We start from the raw sequence: 17,109 nt of genomic DNA, 5'->3' as shown, positions 1-17,109 counted from the left end.
GCAATGGGAACTAAGACTGTTTGAAAGTATGGCGGAATCCAGACGTCGTCTTTGTTCTTAACTCAGGTGATGAGAAAAAAGATGTGGTCCATGGAAGCACTCTGTTTCCATGGCACTCGATTAGGAGGATGTGCTCTTCTTCCCTCACCTTTTGCGTCTGCCGCTAGCAAGAGAACAGACTGGTTATGAGAGGCTCAGATTGAAGGGCTGCTAATGTACAATGGTTGGTGGAGACCGTGCACATGAAAAGGAACTTACAGCAGGTACCCGTGGTTAAATCTGGAGAGATCTTCAGTCATGCACAGAAAAATGAAAGACAAATTAAACTGAAGGGAAATGAGGCAGGTAACATTTATACAGTATACAACAGAAGTGCAACCCTGTGCAATATCACTTAAATGTCAAATGATTCAAAATTATATAACATTACAGTAATTGCATTACTTCTGAGTCGAACAGTATAGTATTTGCTCTTTAAAAACGAACAGTTTAGCTGTACTGTGCTAAAAATACAGGCCCACGGTAGGAACCTTTTGCACTTATGCAGCCGAAGACATTTATCTTGGTCTCATCTGACCAAAGAATGTGCTCTTAATATTCATCAGGCCTCTTTTCATGTTCTTTAACAGTGTTTAATCTTGAAGTTGTGTGCGGGAGAGCTGTTTGGCTCAAATGGGGTCAAACATGTTTGGCGTAAACCTGGCCAGGACTACCACAGTGCACATAGTCCTGACAGTGAATAGAAAGCCAGAGTAGAATAGAAAGCCTTTGCACAGTATTGTACAACGAAATGTACTGTGCTGCTCCTAAAACAGTACATTTAACATTTCATACATATGCACACATTCACCCCCACACACATGCACGCATACATGAAACGCTGTGTAATGTCATGCACACACACGAACTTCTGCCCATACAAATAAATAGTAATAATACAAACAGATAAGTATAAGGATAATATAATAATATTGCACATTACATGAACAGATCTCTAAAGCTGTTATTGCACGTCGATGGAATTTTCAGCTGTCCTGTGGTGTGGAGTGTTATGATGACGATGGGGTTTTTCGGGGGTGGAGGCTAAGTGTTATGATGATGATGGGGTAGTGGGGGGGTAGAGGGTAAGTGTTTTGAGGAGTTTACTTCAGTGATGGCTCTCGGGTAGAAACTGTGCTTGAGCCTGGAGGTGCAGGTCTTTGAGGCTCTGTAGTGCCTCCCAGATGGCAGCAGAGAGAAAAGAAGATGACCGGGGTGAGTTGCGTCCTATGACCTGGCCCAGTATGTCGCTTGGCTTGAATCCAATAGAATACCTTTTGGGTATTTTAAAGAGAATGGTAGAGCAACACAACCCCTCTGAAAAATGGCAAAATCTCTGAAGAAATGTGTGCAACACTGGTGTCCTCTATGCTAAATGTTTGGTTTTTACAAGTACAAATACCATACTGTTCAACTTAGAAGTAATGCAATACCTGTGGGGTAATACAATTTTGAATCATTTGACATTTAAGTGATATTGCACAGGGGGTGAACTCATTTTTGTTGTATAGTGTTCAACTGTAGACGTGTGTGTCTACATGTGCATGCGTGCTTGTGTGTGTGTGTGTCTGTCTGTTATTTATGTCTTGAAAATTAAATTATACTTGTATATTAATTTCATCAGCCTATTTTAAGATACATTGTGAAATACTTGGGTTATATGAAACAGTGGGAATCTAATTAAGATGAGGGAAAAACAGAAGAGAGATCACTGCTGACAATTGACTGGTAGGTTAAACTGAAGAGTTTAGTTTGTTTTGTTTGGTTTCATTACTGTTGCTACAGAAGTCTATTAAAGACATGACAGGTACAGCAACTGGAGGGCTAAACAATGTTAACGTTTTATAAGACACAGTGTCATAAGTTCTTCTGATGAAATAAGATATATTAGACCTTTCTAAGGGGATCTAATACCACTAGGTTCCTGGTTTACATTCCCACGAGAAGTAGGATTTAATCTATTTGTGACAGCCACAAAGCCTACACAGCCTACACTGTAGGTCATGGCCTGCTTTCTGCTTATTCCTGGTCAGTATGCTGCAGAGAAGCAATGATAGATTTCAGGAGAATAGAGAGGCTCCTTTGTTCTTTAACGTGCAGTCTGTGAGTCTGGTGAAAGTATTTTGATATGAGCCAATCAATTTACATCTCTCCCTTCCATGCTCCGAAGGCAACATGTTGATCGGCTGGAATAGTGGATGGCTCAGTCCGAGCAAATTTGATTTGTTTCCCATTTACAGAACCAAGACGGTGTACAAACACCAGTTTTTAAGGGTACACACAATACAGACAACTATAGAACAGTTATGGGCAATTCTCAGAGTTTGACAAAAAAAGTGTATTTGATTAGAATCGTGGACAGTACCTTTACATGACTATACTGAGAGACTGCCAGTAAATGAGTAATTTGACGACCTCTTTCGATCAAATAGACAATAACAGTGAACACGGTCATCTTTCCATGGCCCTGTGTAGCTGTGGGGAAAGGTATATTCAAAATATTTAGTATTAACTCAGAAGATAAGAAAGGTCTTTTTGGATACTTTTAATTTCTCTATGACCATTATCAAAGGTGCAGTGTTTGGCAGTGGTTGATACAGATCAGTGGACTAATCACTGTAGCTGATACAGAAAACAACTAGTTTATACCAATGTTATAGAACACATCCCCAATTTATTCCACCAAAACACAACATATTCACAAACAAAAATAAAATACTAGCAATAAATATTTACACCAAAATAAGACTGATAAATAACAGGTACATTCTCCTTGCAAAGAAGTAAAAGTGCACATTTTAGGTAGTAAAGGTGACAAAACAGCAGCATAAAAGGGTTCTGAAATCGCAGTAACCTGGGCCTATTCTGCAACTAATAGGCTGCTATAATAGTGAAGTGAATACATATTTCACTGACAGTGGTTCAAATGAAACTAGAAAAAAGCGTTTCAACAGTAGCCTATTTAGGCTCGGGTACTGCACACTCGAGTATGCAAGTGGGCAAAGCTTACAGTTGTAAAACCAATTCCTCCCATCTTTGATTTCATGATTATGGCTTAAGGTAAGGATGGGATATGTAGCCTAGCAGCAAATCATTCGTTTGATAGTGTCCGCCCGTTCCCTAACCGAAAGGCTCTATCCTTAACACAAATACGAGGGTGAGTGAACCACTTGTGATTGTCCCATTGTGTCCTCCCGTGTCAAATGGTGTTTCCTTGGAGCCTGTTTCACCGACGACGCACAGGTTTGTAAACACACACTGCCATGATGATCATCAACACCAGCAGGACGGAAAACACACTCACGAGCAGTACTGTAAATCAACAGAGAGTAATCATAAGGCCATTCTCAAAGACAGAGTAAAGGTTAAATTTGGTTTATGTTAAGCGCTAAACAATTTCGGGATGGGCCTATAGGCAGTCTATATGCTAAATGAGCGCTGCTGTTTCCGGTGTAGGCTAGCTTACCCAGATTTTGATTCTGGAACACCACGTAAGGTCTTTCGCTCAGCCTAGATTCTCCCAGTTGACCGTTTGCAATAGTACAAATGGTGGAAATAAATAAAATAGAAAATAATGTGTTAGGAGACAAAGACATCGTTTAGGCTACACAACGAGCAGGTTAGGCATGCCACACGATGGGAGAGTGATTACGGAATATGATAGGAAGGTGGTGGTGCACTAGGAGGATGTTGACATTTGTTGTTGCCCAGGGTCCTAAAGCCAACCATGTTCAAGAGTTGAGTAAAAAAAAAAATGTAATAAAATAAAAGATTGTGTCAGATGCTGCAGCCTATATGTTTCGTTACTTTTCAAAGCTTTGTTTCTTAAAGAATTTGACACTTTTTGAGGTATGTTTTTATAGGCAACTAGTTGCTCAAATTGATTTTTATAGCATATGGTCATGTGAAGGACAGATAAACACCTGTGTCTTTCCCACTAGCCATCCAGGATATACACTGTGTAGTTCTGTGTTCCGAGCTGGTACACCCTGCAAAAATGGAAGAAAAGCTTTCACATTCGTGACATTGCCAGCTATCCTGCCAAAAGACACCAGTTAGTGTGTTGGCAAGCTTCTATCAGTGCCAACTAGGCTGTTGGTGGTGTTTGCAAGGTTTTTGCATGAATTTGAGGTAGTTAGCTTGCTACTTTTGGAACAGAACTACTTATTTCTGCTCTAACAAATAACGGCCTGTTATAGCATGTTTCAAATGTGGCCGTCATTTCTGGATTTCAGCACAAATGCACTAATAGGCCACTTTTAACCCAATACGTTTTAATTCATTATTAATAAGTCCCACCCCCACCCAACTGTTTTAGAAATATCACACTAATGCTTTATGATAAATAGGGAACTGACAGTGGTATTTGAATCATCCAGCGATAACTCTCCAGTGTCACTCCGTGATTATGCCCTGTATTGTTCTGGGTCTCAGTGCGTCTCCCTCCATATGTGTATCCCACCAGGACCCAGGGCTGCAGATGCATCTGTGTGGCAGCAAGCAGCCCGGCCGACACACAGCCATTTACTGGTGCACATAATGAAGAAGAGGCTGAATCCATTGAGGTCCCCGTCCTTTCATGTGTCGCCCCTGCGGCAGAGACAGAGGTACATCTCTGCTGCTCCTGCTCACACAAAGGGCTTTGATCACAAGTAGCTCAATAAGGGATTACATTATCTCCTTTATAGACCCTGACCCTCATACCTGAGGTCCTTGGTGCTGTCCACCAATGCCCAGTGCAATCAGTTCAGTAATTGAGGGGGCTGCTCTTTAATAAAACATCTCATTAAAGCATTAAAGCCGCGCTGCTCTTTTTTTTTTCACTCTCCTCTATCTTTTTTCCCCGTTGTAAATTGATGCACTATGGGTAGAACTGCTTGATGCAAAACAACATGTTAATTAAGAGCGTTCGCTCAAGTGTGCACAGTGCAGAGTCCAAGAGCAGAGAGGAGAACTAGCAGTTGTACTACTTGTACATCAGGTGCAAATATATTATTCGGGCTACAGTATGACTGTACGAGAAAAAAAGCATTTTAGTGTGTGTTCTTATCTCTGGAAAATATGACAACAAATGCATGTTCTGTGCTCCTGTGTTCAATCACTAGATATTCGGTTTGATTTTACTTAATTTTATTTATCAGTTACAGAAGAGAAATTTTAAAATCACAACATACTTTACACACACATAAAACTTCTCATCTCACACAACACATTCATATTATACTTGTACTTAAATTATGCATCCCATAGTTAGCAAGATTTTGATTCATTATAACATCATACAATTGAACATATGTTAAATCTTAAATACATGCTTGGCTTTTAGACTTAGTAACAGTATCTTCTGAACTGACAAAAGAACCTTTAAACAGTCTTTTCATGTAATTACATAGTGAAAATAGCAATATAGTTTTGTAAGTCTGGAGAGGCACAATATCAATACAGACAGTATAAGTCTTTGACATATCTACAATACATAATTTAAGGCAGAAAACAATAACATTTTTGATTCACTAACAGGAAAGAGGGACAGAAGTGGACTTGTTTATATTTTGTTAATGATGAGGTAATCTTCTCACTGGCATATCATTTGCAAGTAATCCTCATCCTATGTCAACATGCATGCATATAGGATCAGCCTTGAAATATTTGGGGAAAATTCTTGTATTTCCCAAACTCTCAATTTTGTCATACGGCCATTTCCATTACTATGAAGATACACAGACATATCTTTGAAGTAAGACCACAACCTATATTATTTGGTCATTTTACATTAGAACCAAACCGTTTGGGAGCGTTTTTTGGCGGGTACCACATTTATTTCGGAACAGTTATGCAAGGGGGCTACACTGATATTGGATTATCTTAATATAACTGATCTTATTAAGAGTGAAATCCTCATGTTCCAAATAACGCACTCTCTCTTGGCTTTTTAGGGACCATATTTGTACCACAGTGCCTCATATGGGGCCAAATATAAAACCCAATCATTACATTTATAAAAGTGTTCTCATACATATGTTAGTGTTTTAGACACATAAATGTCACATAACATAATCTTAGTTTAGTTCACACATCTAACGTAATACATCAAAATTCAGTTTACAAAATGTGTTTTCAAAAATAATTACATGAAACACTTCAATTTTCAAACAATATTTGGTAAAGAAATAATGTTGGCCTTTTTCATTCGTTTCTTTTGCTGCACTTTTATTGTCTGCCTTTCTTGCATGTCAAAATAGGCTTTTAAACCTGAGGTGGAATACTAGGCTTAGTGTAATTTCATTGTCGTAGTTGGATCCAGGGTAAGATTTCAGAATACTTTTGACATCATATGTATTACATTTTAAATTAATAGTGGCTTTGACACCAAGTCATCTATAGTATTAATTATGAATTATTATGAATTATGTATTATGTATTATGTGTATTATTATCTTGGAAGTCTTGTCTGGATGTCTTGTCTGGAGACCCAGGATAATGTCCAGTTCTGCCCAGTGCTGTAAATGACTATTGGACAGCAACCATGCCAATCCCATCCGTGTGATGGTCCGGTAATGTTCGTTCTGGATTCAAACACACTGCAAGGCGCTAAAAAAACAACACAATGTGTTCAAGGTTACACAATGCTGGTAAGGTCTTGGGTGCAGAAGACCTCTCTGGGTGGGTCAGTGCAAATAGCAAGATATTCAGTTCCTTCATCTATTCACTCAATTTCCCATTCTTGTTTGTTGTTTTGAAACTAAGATGTCCCAAGCACACTGACCTGTATGTCAGGATACCCCTTAACACTGTAACACATAATCTCTAGAAATCTATCTATAATTCATGCACAAGACAATGTGAATGAAAAGATTCAAATCTTACCTGCTTCAGAGATCCAGGAGTCCACGCCAGCTTGTAAACCATGTAAATGGGAATCCACATGAAGGAGGAGGCTCCAACGAGGCGGCCCACACTGATGGTCCAGCCTGGGTACTTGTAGTCGAAGAGGGTAAGGGGCTGAGGGTTGAGTAGTGAACTCACTATAATATACTAAGGGGAAAGAGGAGAGAAAGCACGAGGGTTGATAATGGCTCTCTGTGGTCCCTTTGCCCAAGATAGAGGACGGGATTCACTTACACGTATCTCATAAGGGAACACCTGCAGAAAGACTTCATGTACATATCACAACATGGCTAGTTTTCAGTAGAGAAGCTCAAAATATCACATGTTAAAATCACACACATACGCACAAAAGCTGCAGGTCTGGCAGAAAATCTGTGGGTTTGGCCATCATCATGTATACTATGGTTTGCTCCATTTTTGCCTATTTTCCTTGCTTTTCTATCATGAGGCATCTGTATTTTGGGTGTGAGGATTTCCATTTGCACATTTTTAGCCGAGAGGACAGACATGAATCATGAACATAAATGGCACCAGAAAAGGGTTCTTCTAAAAGAAACTGATGTTCCTGACAATTGTAGAAACCCATATTCAACACTCCATTTCTCGTAAGACATATGGGTTTTGTCTACAATATGCAACAACAGCATTAAACAATCATGAAGCACCAAAAAAAAGAGTGTTTGTGTATGTGTGTGTTGGCTGCAGGCTGAAAGTAAACACACTTTATCTTTCTTTTTTGTCTTCCAGGAGTGCAACAGAAAGCTCATAGTGAAAATGTCAGCCCTTTCAACATTGGTTCACCATGGGGGAAAATTAGAAATGATGTATGCAAAGTGGAGCCTGGAATATTAAATCATTCAGGGCAATAGAATTGACATTTTCACAGATGGGATTTGAAAATATGAACAGAGCCAAAACCAGGATGCAATATGGCAATGACCAAGAAAGGGAAGTTAGGTATGCTTCCCACTCATGTGAAAAAGAACAACAACAAACTATTGTAAATTCTACTGTATAGTATATCTGAGCAGCTAGTCAGAGGCAGCAAGGCAGAATGATAACATAAAGATTTTCTTGGGTGGTAATTTCTGATTCTGCAGCACAAGTTGTTATGTTTGTTTTGTTTTCTCCATGTGATTAGTTGGGTAAGGCACATACATGCAACAGCACTCCAATTAGCATATTTAGGATTCAATGCTTATCCAGGTTTCATATCCTTGGGACATGACGTTTTCATGTGCAAATAAATAAATGGGATTTTGTTGCCCGTTTCTTAAATTAAGAAAGACAACATTTAGATTATGTGAAGTACACTTTTTGAATTTATGGAATTTACCTTTTTAGAAACCTGGTTATGAACTCCCATCAGCTCCCATGCATAAGTCACAAAGATTGCTTTGTGGAAGTTCATTCCCAGTGGACCATTTGTATTAAAGTCTGGTGCTGAGCTGACAGACTGAATGACTTCACTCCAAAATGTTTTTCATAGCTGGCATTAAATGTCATACATAAACCCTGGCTGCTACTGAAAAAGAGATATTCCATAGTCTGCCCTCTGTTTTCAGACAACTAAAAAAGACAAAGTATTTCTTGTGTTGTATATTGGCGTGTGTTTTCTAGCTTGCTTGTGAAATTATTTTGCTGCAACTTACGGCCAGAAAGGCTGGGCTAATGGCTACCCAGCACACCTTCCAAAACATCCCAGGACTGTAGCCCAGCATGGACTTGATGTCATTACTGAACCTTGTGATACCTGAAATAGAAGCAAAAAATAAGGTGAAACACGAAAGCACATCACTGATCACTGAAAACAATTTAAAAAATATCTTGTGTTTCACAACAGTAATGTATTTTCCTGTACTTTCAAACTGTCATTTAGGACAATACGATTTCTCCATGATTAATGTATTGTTGTTGAATGAAGTGGGATTATTGGGCCACACAAATTAACTCACCGTAGAACCAGGAAACAGCAATGGCCTCCAGGAAAACAACAGCAATGATGGAACTGCCAACCCCAAACTCCTCCAGCAATTTAACCACATACGCACCCCCCTGTCAAAACAACCATTACTCATCAACCCAAAGATGCCGACTGTTCTTTTGTCAGGAAGGATTAGGCCATGTGTAATATTTAAAAATGCTAACACTAGAGTGGGGGCATAGTGGGCCAGTACATCCAAATGTGCAATCATGAGTTGATGTAATTCAGACTAGTCATTTTATCTTCACATTTCATATGGTAGTGTAAGTATATCCTCCTTCCTAGTGAAATTTCAGTAAACACTCTAAACACAACACTATGTTCACAATTCACTCCTGCTGGTAAATGTCAGGAGAGGGGTGAATAAAAAGCCTTAAACCCACGTGAGTGAGTGTGCTGAGAGAGCCCATAAAGCACAGCACGACGAGGCCGAGGACAAAAAGCTCCCGACGCTGGGACAGGTAGTCTGGGTACTCATCCATGACGGCTGTGATGATAGCCTCCAGCCCTCCGAACTGAGAAATAAAGAGGAACAGACAGGCAGCTCGCGTTAAGGCTTAATTCATTCCTTTAGACTGATGTTAGAGATGTGCATGTTGTGGCTGCTGTAGCAAGGTGCCATCTGAAAACATTCAGGTCAAGATAATGTTCTTATTTTAGCGAAAATTCACTCACAATTCATTCTGACATTCATTTAAAGGAAATGTACAATGTAGTGAGACACTGAACAGCATGCAAAGAATATTTGGGTCAAGAAAAGTTGCTCCTTTACAAATTGATTGTCGAAACATACGTGAGAGGTCTAGGATCAATAACTCCAATTTATGTTTCTGTTAGATTGAGTCGTTCATACCGTGCTGTCCAGTCCCAGTGTGATCATCATCATGAAGAATATGATGGCAAAAAATGTTGGGCCCACCATATTTGCAATGGCTTCTGGGTAAGTTATGAAGAGCAAACTTGGCCCTGAAAAACAATCATTCACTCTCATTTACCTCAGGTGATGAAATACTCTGTGGTGTTCACAGAAAGCGTAGGAGTCTATAAATCACTTTATGGTCATAAGAATGATACTTCTGTTCTTTTTTCTAACACATTTGACACACATTTGAAGAGGAATTTTGTCTGGTATAAAGCACATATCCAGAAGACTGTCGATCTAACGATCTAAATGTCACCTGTATCTTTTGCGACGTCTTCCACATTGACCCCGCGTTTCTGAGCCATATGTCCCAGCACAGTGAAGATGACGAAACCAGAGACAAAACTGGTCAAACAGTTCACCAAACTGGTTACTATGGCATCCCTGCAACACAGCAAATTGAAAAGCGAAAAGAAATATTTGATCATGTGTCAGATTCAAGAGAGTTTGTCTGTATTGCTCAAAAACACAAGAATGGTTATTATTGATATACACAGTTGCTTATGTCCGTGTCTTAAAAATAGAATTAAAAATAGAATTCCTGGCATATGCATTCTCTGGATTTGTGTTTTGTTGAACGAATGCTAGGTATAATGTTAAGGTGACGACTGTATCCAGATGTGCTTGTGTGAGCTGTGTTGCCGCATTTAGTTTCTCTAAAATGGAACCGAATTGACAGTTTGTATCCTGCTGCAACATCACTTACTACTAGGCGTGTATACCGTACACCGTTCTTAAGGTGTGAGTTCTCTAAATCAGGTTTAGTCGTTTTTAAATCTTAAAAGTGCAGCAGAAATGTTGTCAGTACATGTGCTAGCTGAGGTTTGGTGCTGGGCCAGCTGCATCTGCTCTGTTGGCAGCGTTTACACAACCCATAAGTGTTGAGCAGGCACATGTTCATCCCAGCTGTCTGCACTGCACTAAACTAAACTACAGACAGAAACATTCATGGGGGTCCCCCTTTGTAAGCATGTGATATGGGACAAGGGGCAAGTGCCCTGCAAAGATGACACTTGTAAATTTTGGGGGCATACCAAATACATCTTATGGTCTGTTTTCTATACATGTATTTTATCCATTCTTTTTATTTACATGAGTCCAATACATCTTCCAATCATTAGTGAATTTTCAGTATGTACCTTCACACTCCCACCTTCACATGAAAGGAATAGAAAGGAAGCACGTCAGCAATCTTAAGGCAGTTACTGGAATGATTGCGTTCATTCATATCTTACAGAGCTCATTCAGAGCACTTCCTTGTGTGTATGCGTGTGTGTGTGTGTATGCGTGTGTGTGTGTGTGTGTGTGTGTGTGTGTGTGTGTGTGTGTGTGTGTGTGTGTGTGTGTGTGTGTGTGTGTGTGTGTGTGTGTGTGTGTGTGTGTGTGTGTGTGTGTGTGTGTGTGTGTGGACAGTAGCATTTACATTAACCACATGCAAAATCACAGCATTATAGCTAACTTAATGAAGTTTACTCTTCTGGACTGTCCATAGCCAATTTGTCTCCATTGACTGTCGTCATCACTCTTTCTCTAAATTGCATTTGCCCTTGAGAGTTTTAGGGCATCTGTTGTGGCCAATCCATTCACTGACTCAATTGGTGGGTGTTTGTCTCTTCCTTCTTTGTGTAGACAACAGACCTAAATGTAAATGAATGATGCTTGCTATAGATAGCTTGGTAATTAAAAATAGTCATTACCGTGCACCACATTAGAGATCAGACCAGGAGGTAGCAGGTAAAGTTCTGCACAATTTCCTGGCTTCCTGACTTCAAGCCCACCATACTTCAGTGACACAAGGGCTCCACATCAGTACGATGTGATGGGAATAAATTGATTAACGTGGTGAACAGGATAGGTAGTGACTGTGCCTCAGTTGTGAACATGACAGTTTGAGAAGCTCACTGACCTGTAGCAGTTGTTAGTGAAGGGATTGTAGCTGGAGAGTGCAAGAAGGACTCCGAAGCCAGGTCCTAAAGAGAAGAAGATCTGTGCGGCAGCATCTACCCACACCTGCAAAGAGTTACACACAAAATGACCTTTCTGATTTCATGATGGATGATACAGTGGGATCCAATTAGAAAAGAGAATGCTATTCATATTTCTACTTACCAAAAATACACAAGGTTACTTTAAATAAAGTGGGGGCATTTATGAATGAATAATTCTCCCCCAGAAATCCCCAGCGTTACAAAGGTTTTCAAAATCTGCAATGTTTCTAAGCAGTGGGGGCCACAGCATCATTGAGAGATCAGGGATATACTGGGTAATCCTTGCATGGTTGTTCCCACTGACTGTTCACAGCACAAAGAGATCTGAAGAGCTGTACTCAGTTTTGAAAATGAAGACAGAGTGTGTGGGGGATGGTGTGTGTGTGTGTGTGTGTGTGTGTGTGTGTGTGTGTGTGTGTGTGTGTGTGTGTGTGTGTGTGTGTGTGTGTGTGTGTGTGTGTGTGTGTGTGTGTGTGTGTGTGTGTGTGTGTGTGTGTGTGTGTCTGAGGTGGGGAGAATTTGTTTGATGATGGAGAGAAAAAAATGTAAACTAATTACGCATGTCATTATGCTTCCTGAGCTTTACTCACACATCTAATCCCTATCCCTGTGAGTGTGTGTCCATGCACAAGCATGAGCTACAGAGCTCATTGGGCAGCGGTAACACAGGAATATACATAAGGTAGCAAAACTGAATACAACACCACCACCACCTTTGAAATACAATACAAAGACCACTAGTCAGTGCTACAAAGGCTGCTACAAAGGCACTCTTGAGAAAATATTCGTCTTCATCTGATCATAGCATCTGGGTCTGGATAGAATTACCATGATGTGGGTGTATGTGTACTGAAATAGTTTTGTTGTTGTGCAAAGGTTATAAGTGGTATATTTAATTGACGGCATTCATTTTTGTATCGTTAACCCCGATTTGCTCTGGTGAGGTACCATTGTTGTTTTCTTTATATATATTTAGACATTTTTCTGATGAGTCTAATGCTTAATTAAAATATCTCCTACACTAAAATAAGGTATTACTTCCGTACCTCTGCCAGTAGTGCTTTTGATTTCCAATGTGAATGTGTGCAGCAAACATGTTCCACCTCTACGCACAGGTGTGGATAGGGATGTGGATACAGTTACAACAACTCACACTGGTCTCCAGGAGTTTGTCCCACTTGGGCTGCAGGTAGAACACCACACCCCTCCAGGCCCCCGGCAGCGTGGCCCCCCGGATGAGCAGGATCAGAAGCACCACGTACGGCAGGGTGGCAGTCACCCACACCACCTAAGAGCACACAGGCACCCTCTCAAAACACATCTGCACATAAGCCTATAAGTCTAATTGGTCCTCTGATTAGGACAGCTTAAGTCTTACTGGTCCTCTGATTGGGAGAGTTCTTGCATCCTACCTGGTAGAGAAACACTCCAATTATGTATTGATAAGGTACATACATTACATTACCTTCAATTTAGTCTCTGTTTTGTCTTGTTTTATTGTTTAATTGTTTGATGAATGTAGAGTGAAAAGAAAACATTTGAAAAGCACGTGATCAGATGCATGCATGACAAATGGTTGATAATGTGGTGAACATTTTAATTTTACAGTGTCATACATTTCATGTAAGCCCTTTCCATTAGATCACCTTATATTCTTTAATCAACAGGTGTGCCTGTGTGAAGACTCTGTGACGTGGCACTGAACTCACCTTCCCTGAGGTCTTCACGCCCTTCCAGAGGCTGAAGTAGACAATGGTGAAGATGAGGAAGAGGCAGAGCGTGAGCTGCCAGCGGATGCCTCCCACGTTACTGAGCCCGTCGGCGCTCTGGATCTGCAGCACGTTCCTCCTGTTGAAGACAACACACAGTGAACATGTCTGCACCTCTGTAGTGGATGGATAAGTGTGAGCTTCATGTAAAGCGATTCATTCACCAGGGGCCATGGTAAATCAGTTTTTAGTCAGATCACATGGGCTTGGTGAAGTGAACAACAATTATGGCTGTTGGTTCACTTATGGACACACTGAGTTACACTTTTTAGTGCTTTTACTTGTGCCATCCCTGTCTACCCAAACACACACACACAGACACACACACACACACACACACACACACACACACACACAAACACACACACACATACACACATACGTGTAGAACTCCTCTGCCGGTGAGCGAGAGAAGTTGGTCCAGTTGACGCTGTTCTGGAAGTAGTCGGTGCAGTTTTCCGTATTCCAGGCGTTGTTGCAGCTGGTCCAGGGTAGTGTACTGGAGAAGGAGGAGTAGAAGTAGAAAAGGGCCCAGGCAATGATGGTGTTGTAGTAGAAGGAGACATAGAGGGCGATGATGCAGATGGCATACCCTATTCCTGATGCCAGCAAGAACAAGTGACAACAACGATTTTAATATCAACAATCATTTTTGTATGGATTTCACAGCGCAACACTTTTGTTAGCAAAGCAAATGTAATGAGCTCCCTGAGCCAACTGAATCCAGTTCAAAGTTCCTTCTCAGCTGCATCTAATGAATGGCAAACATCAGAGTCGATCTCTATGATGAGCAGTGACCAATTAACAACTATTGGGAGATGCAAAGTGAGGTACCTTTAAATATGGGGCAGATGTGTTTCCATATGGAGATGGCCCCTGTCCTGTGGAACTGTCCCAACGCTAACTCCATGTAGAAGAGAGGCACGCCTCCGAAGATCGCCATGAGAATGTAAGGGATGAGAAACGCACCTGTGCATGAGCAGGAATAATAATTGACACATCAACCAGTTACATCATCATAATGGTGAAGTGGATAACATTCTTTTTTTTTTCTTTTTTTTATCAGACCATTCCTAATTGTCATTTTAAACCAGACTACTGCATTTTAACTGGATGGGAACCTTTACATCTACATGTACTGTATGTGTGTGGCTGGGGGGAGGCATTGAGGGAGTACTAAGAGTGAGGATGTAAGAGATGGTAAGAGAGATTATGAGAGATAGACATAGAAAGAGCAAAGGAGAGAGTCAGAGAGTGGGCTACTTTTAGAATGTCACTTTGCTGATATTCCTTAATTACTGAAAATGAATGACTGATGTTCATATTCATATTCTTGCAAATGAGATGGCAGGCAGTGAAAATGTGTAAAACGATTCATTGCATACACTGACAATTATATCAATTATTATATACAACTTTAGACAAAAAAAATAATATTTGGAAAATTGTCACAGCTAAGGACTGTAATGAAACTGGATCTTTCACCAAACATATTCTTTGGAGCTTTGGATACATTTCTCACCCACAACCACAAATCAGACAAGCCAAACTAAAATGTTTTATAACATGCAAAAGTGAGACTTGCGTTTAGCCTTAATTTAGGTCATTATAGCGACAGTAATTACTTTCAGGTAATTATTACACGGATGCTCACAACATATCCATGTCAAGATTATTTACTGAATATTACATCTCGATATGGAACATGTTGCTGTTCCATGATCTAGTCACTGGATATATTAATTTAGGTCGCGTCCTTATAAGGATTTTTTTCATGTTTCCAAGGACTTGCTCCTGTCGTTGCGTTAATGTCAGTCATGTCAGTCAGGACCATGGATAGCTCCTGGTGTTACTGTGCAAATCTTCTGACATCTTCCAGTAATAATTTTATGTCATTATTATTATTACTGAGAAACAACCTTTGTATGACACAAAATGACCCTAGTAGTGCTATATATAACATCACGATGTTAACTTATGAGTAGTTTTATCCATACAAAAAAACAACTTACCACCACCATTTTGATAACATATATATGGAAATCTCCAGACATTTCCAAGATCCACAGCGAAGCCAATGACAGATAAAAGGAAATCCATCTTTTTGCTCCATCGGTCCCTGGTGTCAGTTTGTGTGATCGGCACTGGGTTGGTGTTGTATCCGGAGTTTGATGTACCCTGGGCACAGAGATTCCCACCAGGAGCCGAAGAGCCCTGTTGAGGCATCGTTGGTGGACCAGACACTCCGGTAGCTGAATAAGTAAGTTTGTTTTTTTAGATAAAAACTTACGGCCGACTGAGGTAGAATAGACTAACAAAGGTGTTGGTGTGCGGAAGAGAACATGCAGCACTTTTGGAGTCGCATCCAAAGGTGAAGGAGAGAACTCAATCCCACCTGAGTGCACATGCAGCAACCGAATGAGATTACCGGAGACAGATGTGCGCGAACGCACATGACACCGCTTTCTTTTTGCAGAACTACTCAGTTGAGCCTCTCACAGACATTTGCCTTTGCAGTCTTTATTTAATTTAGTGACCTTTGCAAGTCGGTTTTTTTTTTCGTTTTTTACGAAACGTTTTAAACATATGCAGAAACTTTGGTGACAAAAAGGCAACTGAGGTTGCAGCACATGAAACTGTGACATAAAACAGTGTGCCAGGATATGAATCACAAGTCCACACGATATCAAACAGTAGAGATGGAATAATCTAATTGGCCAATGCGTTCAAGGCCATTTATTTTGTATTCATAGTGAATTTGTGGGATTACTCGTTCTTCTTCATCCTTTTTCTTTAAGAGACTAATTCATAATTTTCCTTTGAAGTTATGTGACAGTTCTGTTTAAAAAAAACATTTGATGATAGGTACTTGTGTCAGCTTCTGTTGCATAATATTTTATAATTTACAATTAAAATATATATATATATATATATATGTCAGACGTTAAAGATTTGAGGCTGTGGTTCATATCTCAAAATTACAAATATTTCAGACAATATAGCAATACAATATAGACAGATACAAATGTATTTTGTACATAAGAAACAAAATACATCAAATAATTCAGTAGCCTCTAAGGCCTAGCCTACATCCCCAACAGACCATGTCCTAGGACAACTGGTCATTTTTATTCTTCAGAAAATCTGTGCATTCTCTTGGGTCACATATTCACATTTGACACCATCTGAGGTGGGTGGAGGTCCTGAAATCAATGCATGAAATGGAGGAGATGGCATCATGTAACCCAGCTCTCAAAAGCACAGAACAATTTTGAGAAAATAATTTACTGAACTGCTTCCAAAAATGTGTTGCATGTACTGTATGTCTTAACAAGAGGCACACAACGTAGCACAGAACAAATTATTTTCGGTGAGGCACTTTGAAACATGAACACAAACAAAGAGACATTTAAAGAAAAAAGCAGAGGAAACCCCTACATCTAAAATCTCTCAGTAGAAACATCTCAACCTCTTCTTCAAACGACCTGACCAAGCCCTGATGGTTGTATTTGTCTCCAA

The 17,109-nt window shown here is 40.1% G+C and overlaps 1 protein-coding gene and 1 long non-coding RNA gene across 2 annotated transcripts; both read right to left on the bottom strand.

Moving 5' to 3' along the window:
• Positions 1–2,569: 2,569 nt before the first annotated feature.
• Positions 2,570–3,950, bottom strand: LOC116221007. Its single transcript, XR_004163965.2, has 2 exons — positions 3,506–3,950; positions 2,570–3,351 (listed from the first exon to the last, which is right to left on the bottom strand). It is a non-coding gene; the product is annotated as an uncharacterized LOC116221007 (long non-coding RNA).
• Positions 3,951–5,186: 1,236 nt separating this feature from the next.
• Positions 5,187–16,149, bottom strand: slc6a4b (solute carrier family 6 member 4b). The gene is made up of 13 exons (XM_012830552.3): positions 15,603–16,149; positions 14,425–14,559; positions 13,973–14,189; positions 13,531–13,669; positions 12,975–13,109; positions 11,740–11,843; positions 10,090–10,217; positions 9,765–9,877; positions 9,295–9,426; positions 8,883–8,982; positions 8,580–8,680; positions 6,907–7,074; positions 5,187–6,630 (listed from the first exon to the last, which is right to left on the bottom strand). The coding sequence occupies exons 1-13, from the start codon at positions 15,814–15,816 to the stop codon at positions 6,550–6,552; spliced, it is 1,767 nt and encodes a 588-aa protein (XP_012686006.1). The 5' UTR covers positions 15,817–16,149; the 3' UTR covers positions 5,187–6,549.
• Between the last annotated feature and the right edge of the window lie 960 nt (positions 16,150–17,109).

Source organism: Clupea harengus, chromosome 7, assembly GCF_900700415.2.
Source record: "Clupea harengus chromosome 7, Ch_v2.0.2, whole genome shotgun sequence".
Lineage (NCBI taxonomy): Eukaryota > Metazoa > Chordata > Actinopteri > Clupeiformes > Clupeidae > Clupea > Clupea harengus.
The sequence above is the reverse complement of the archived record's forward strand: the minus strand, read 5'-3'. Positions and strand labels throughout refer to the sequence as shown.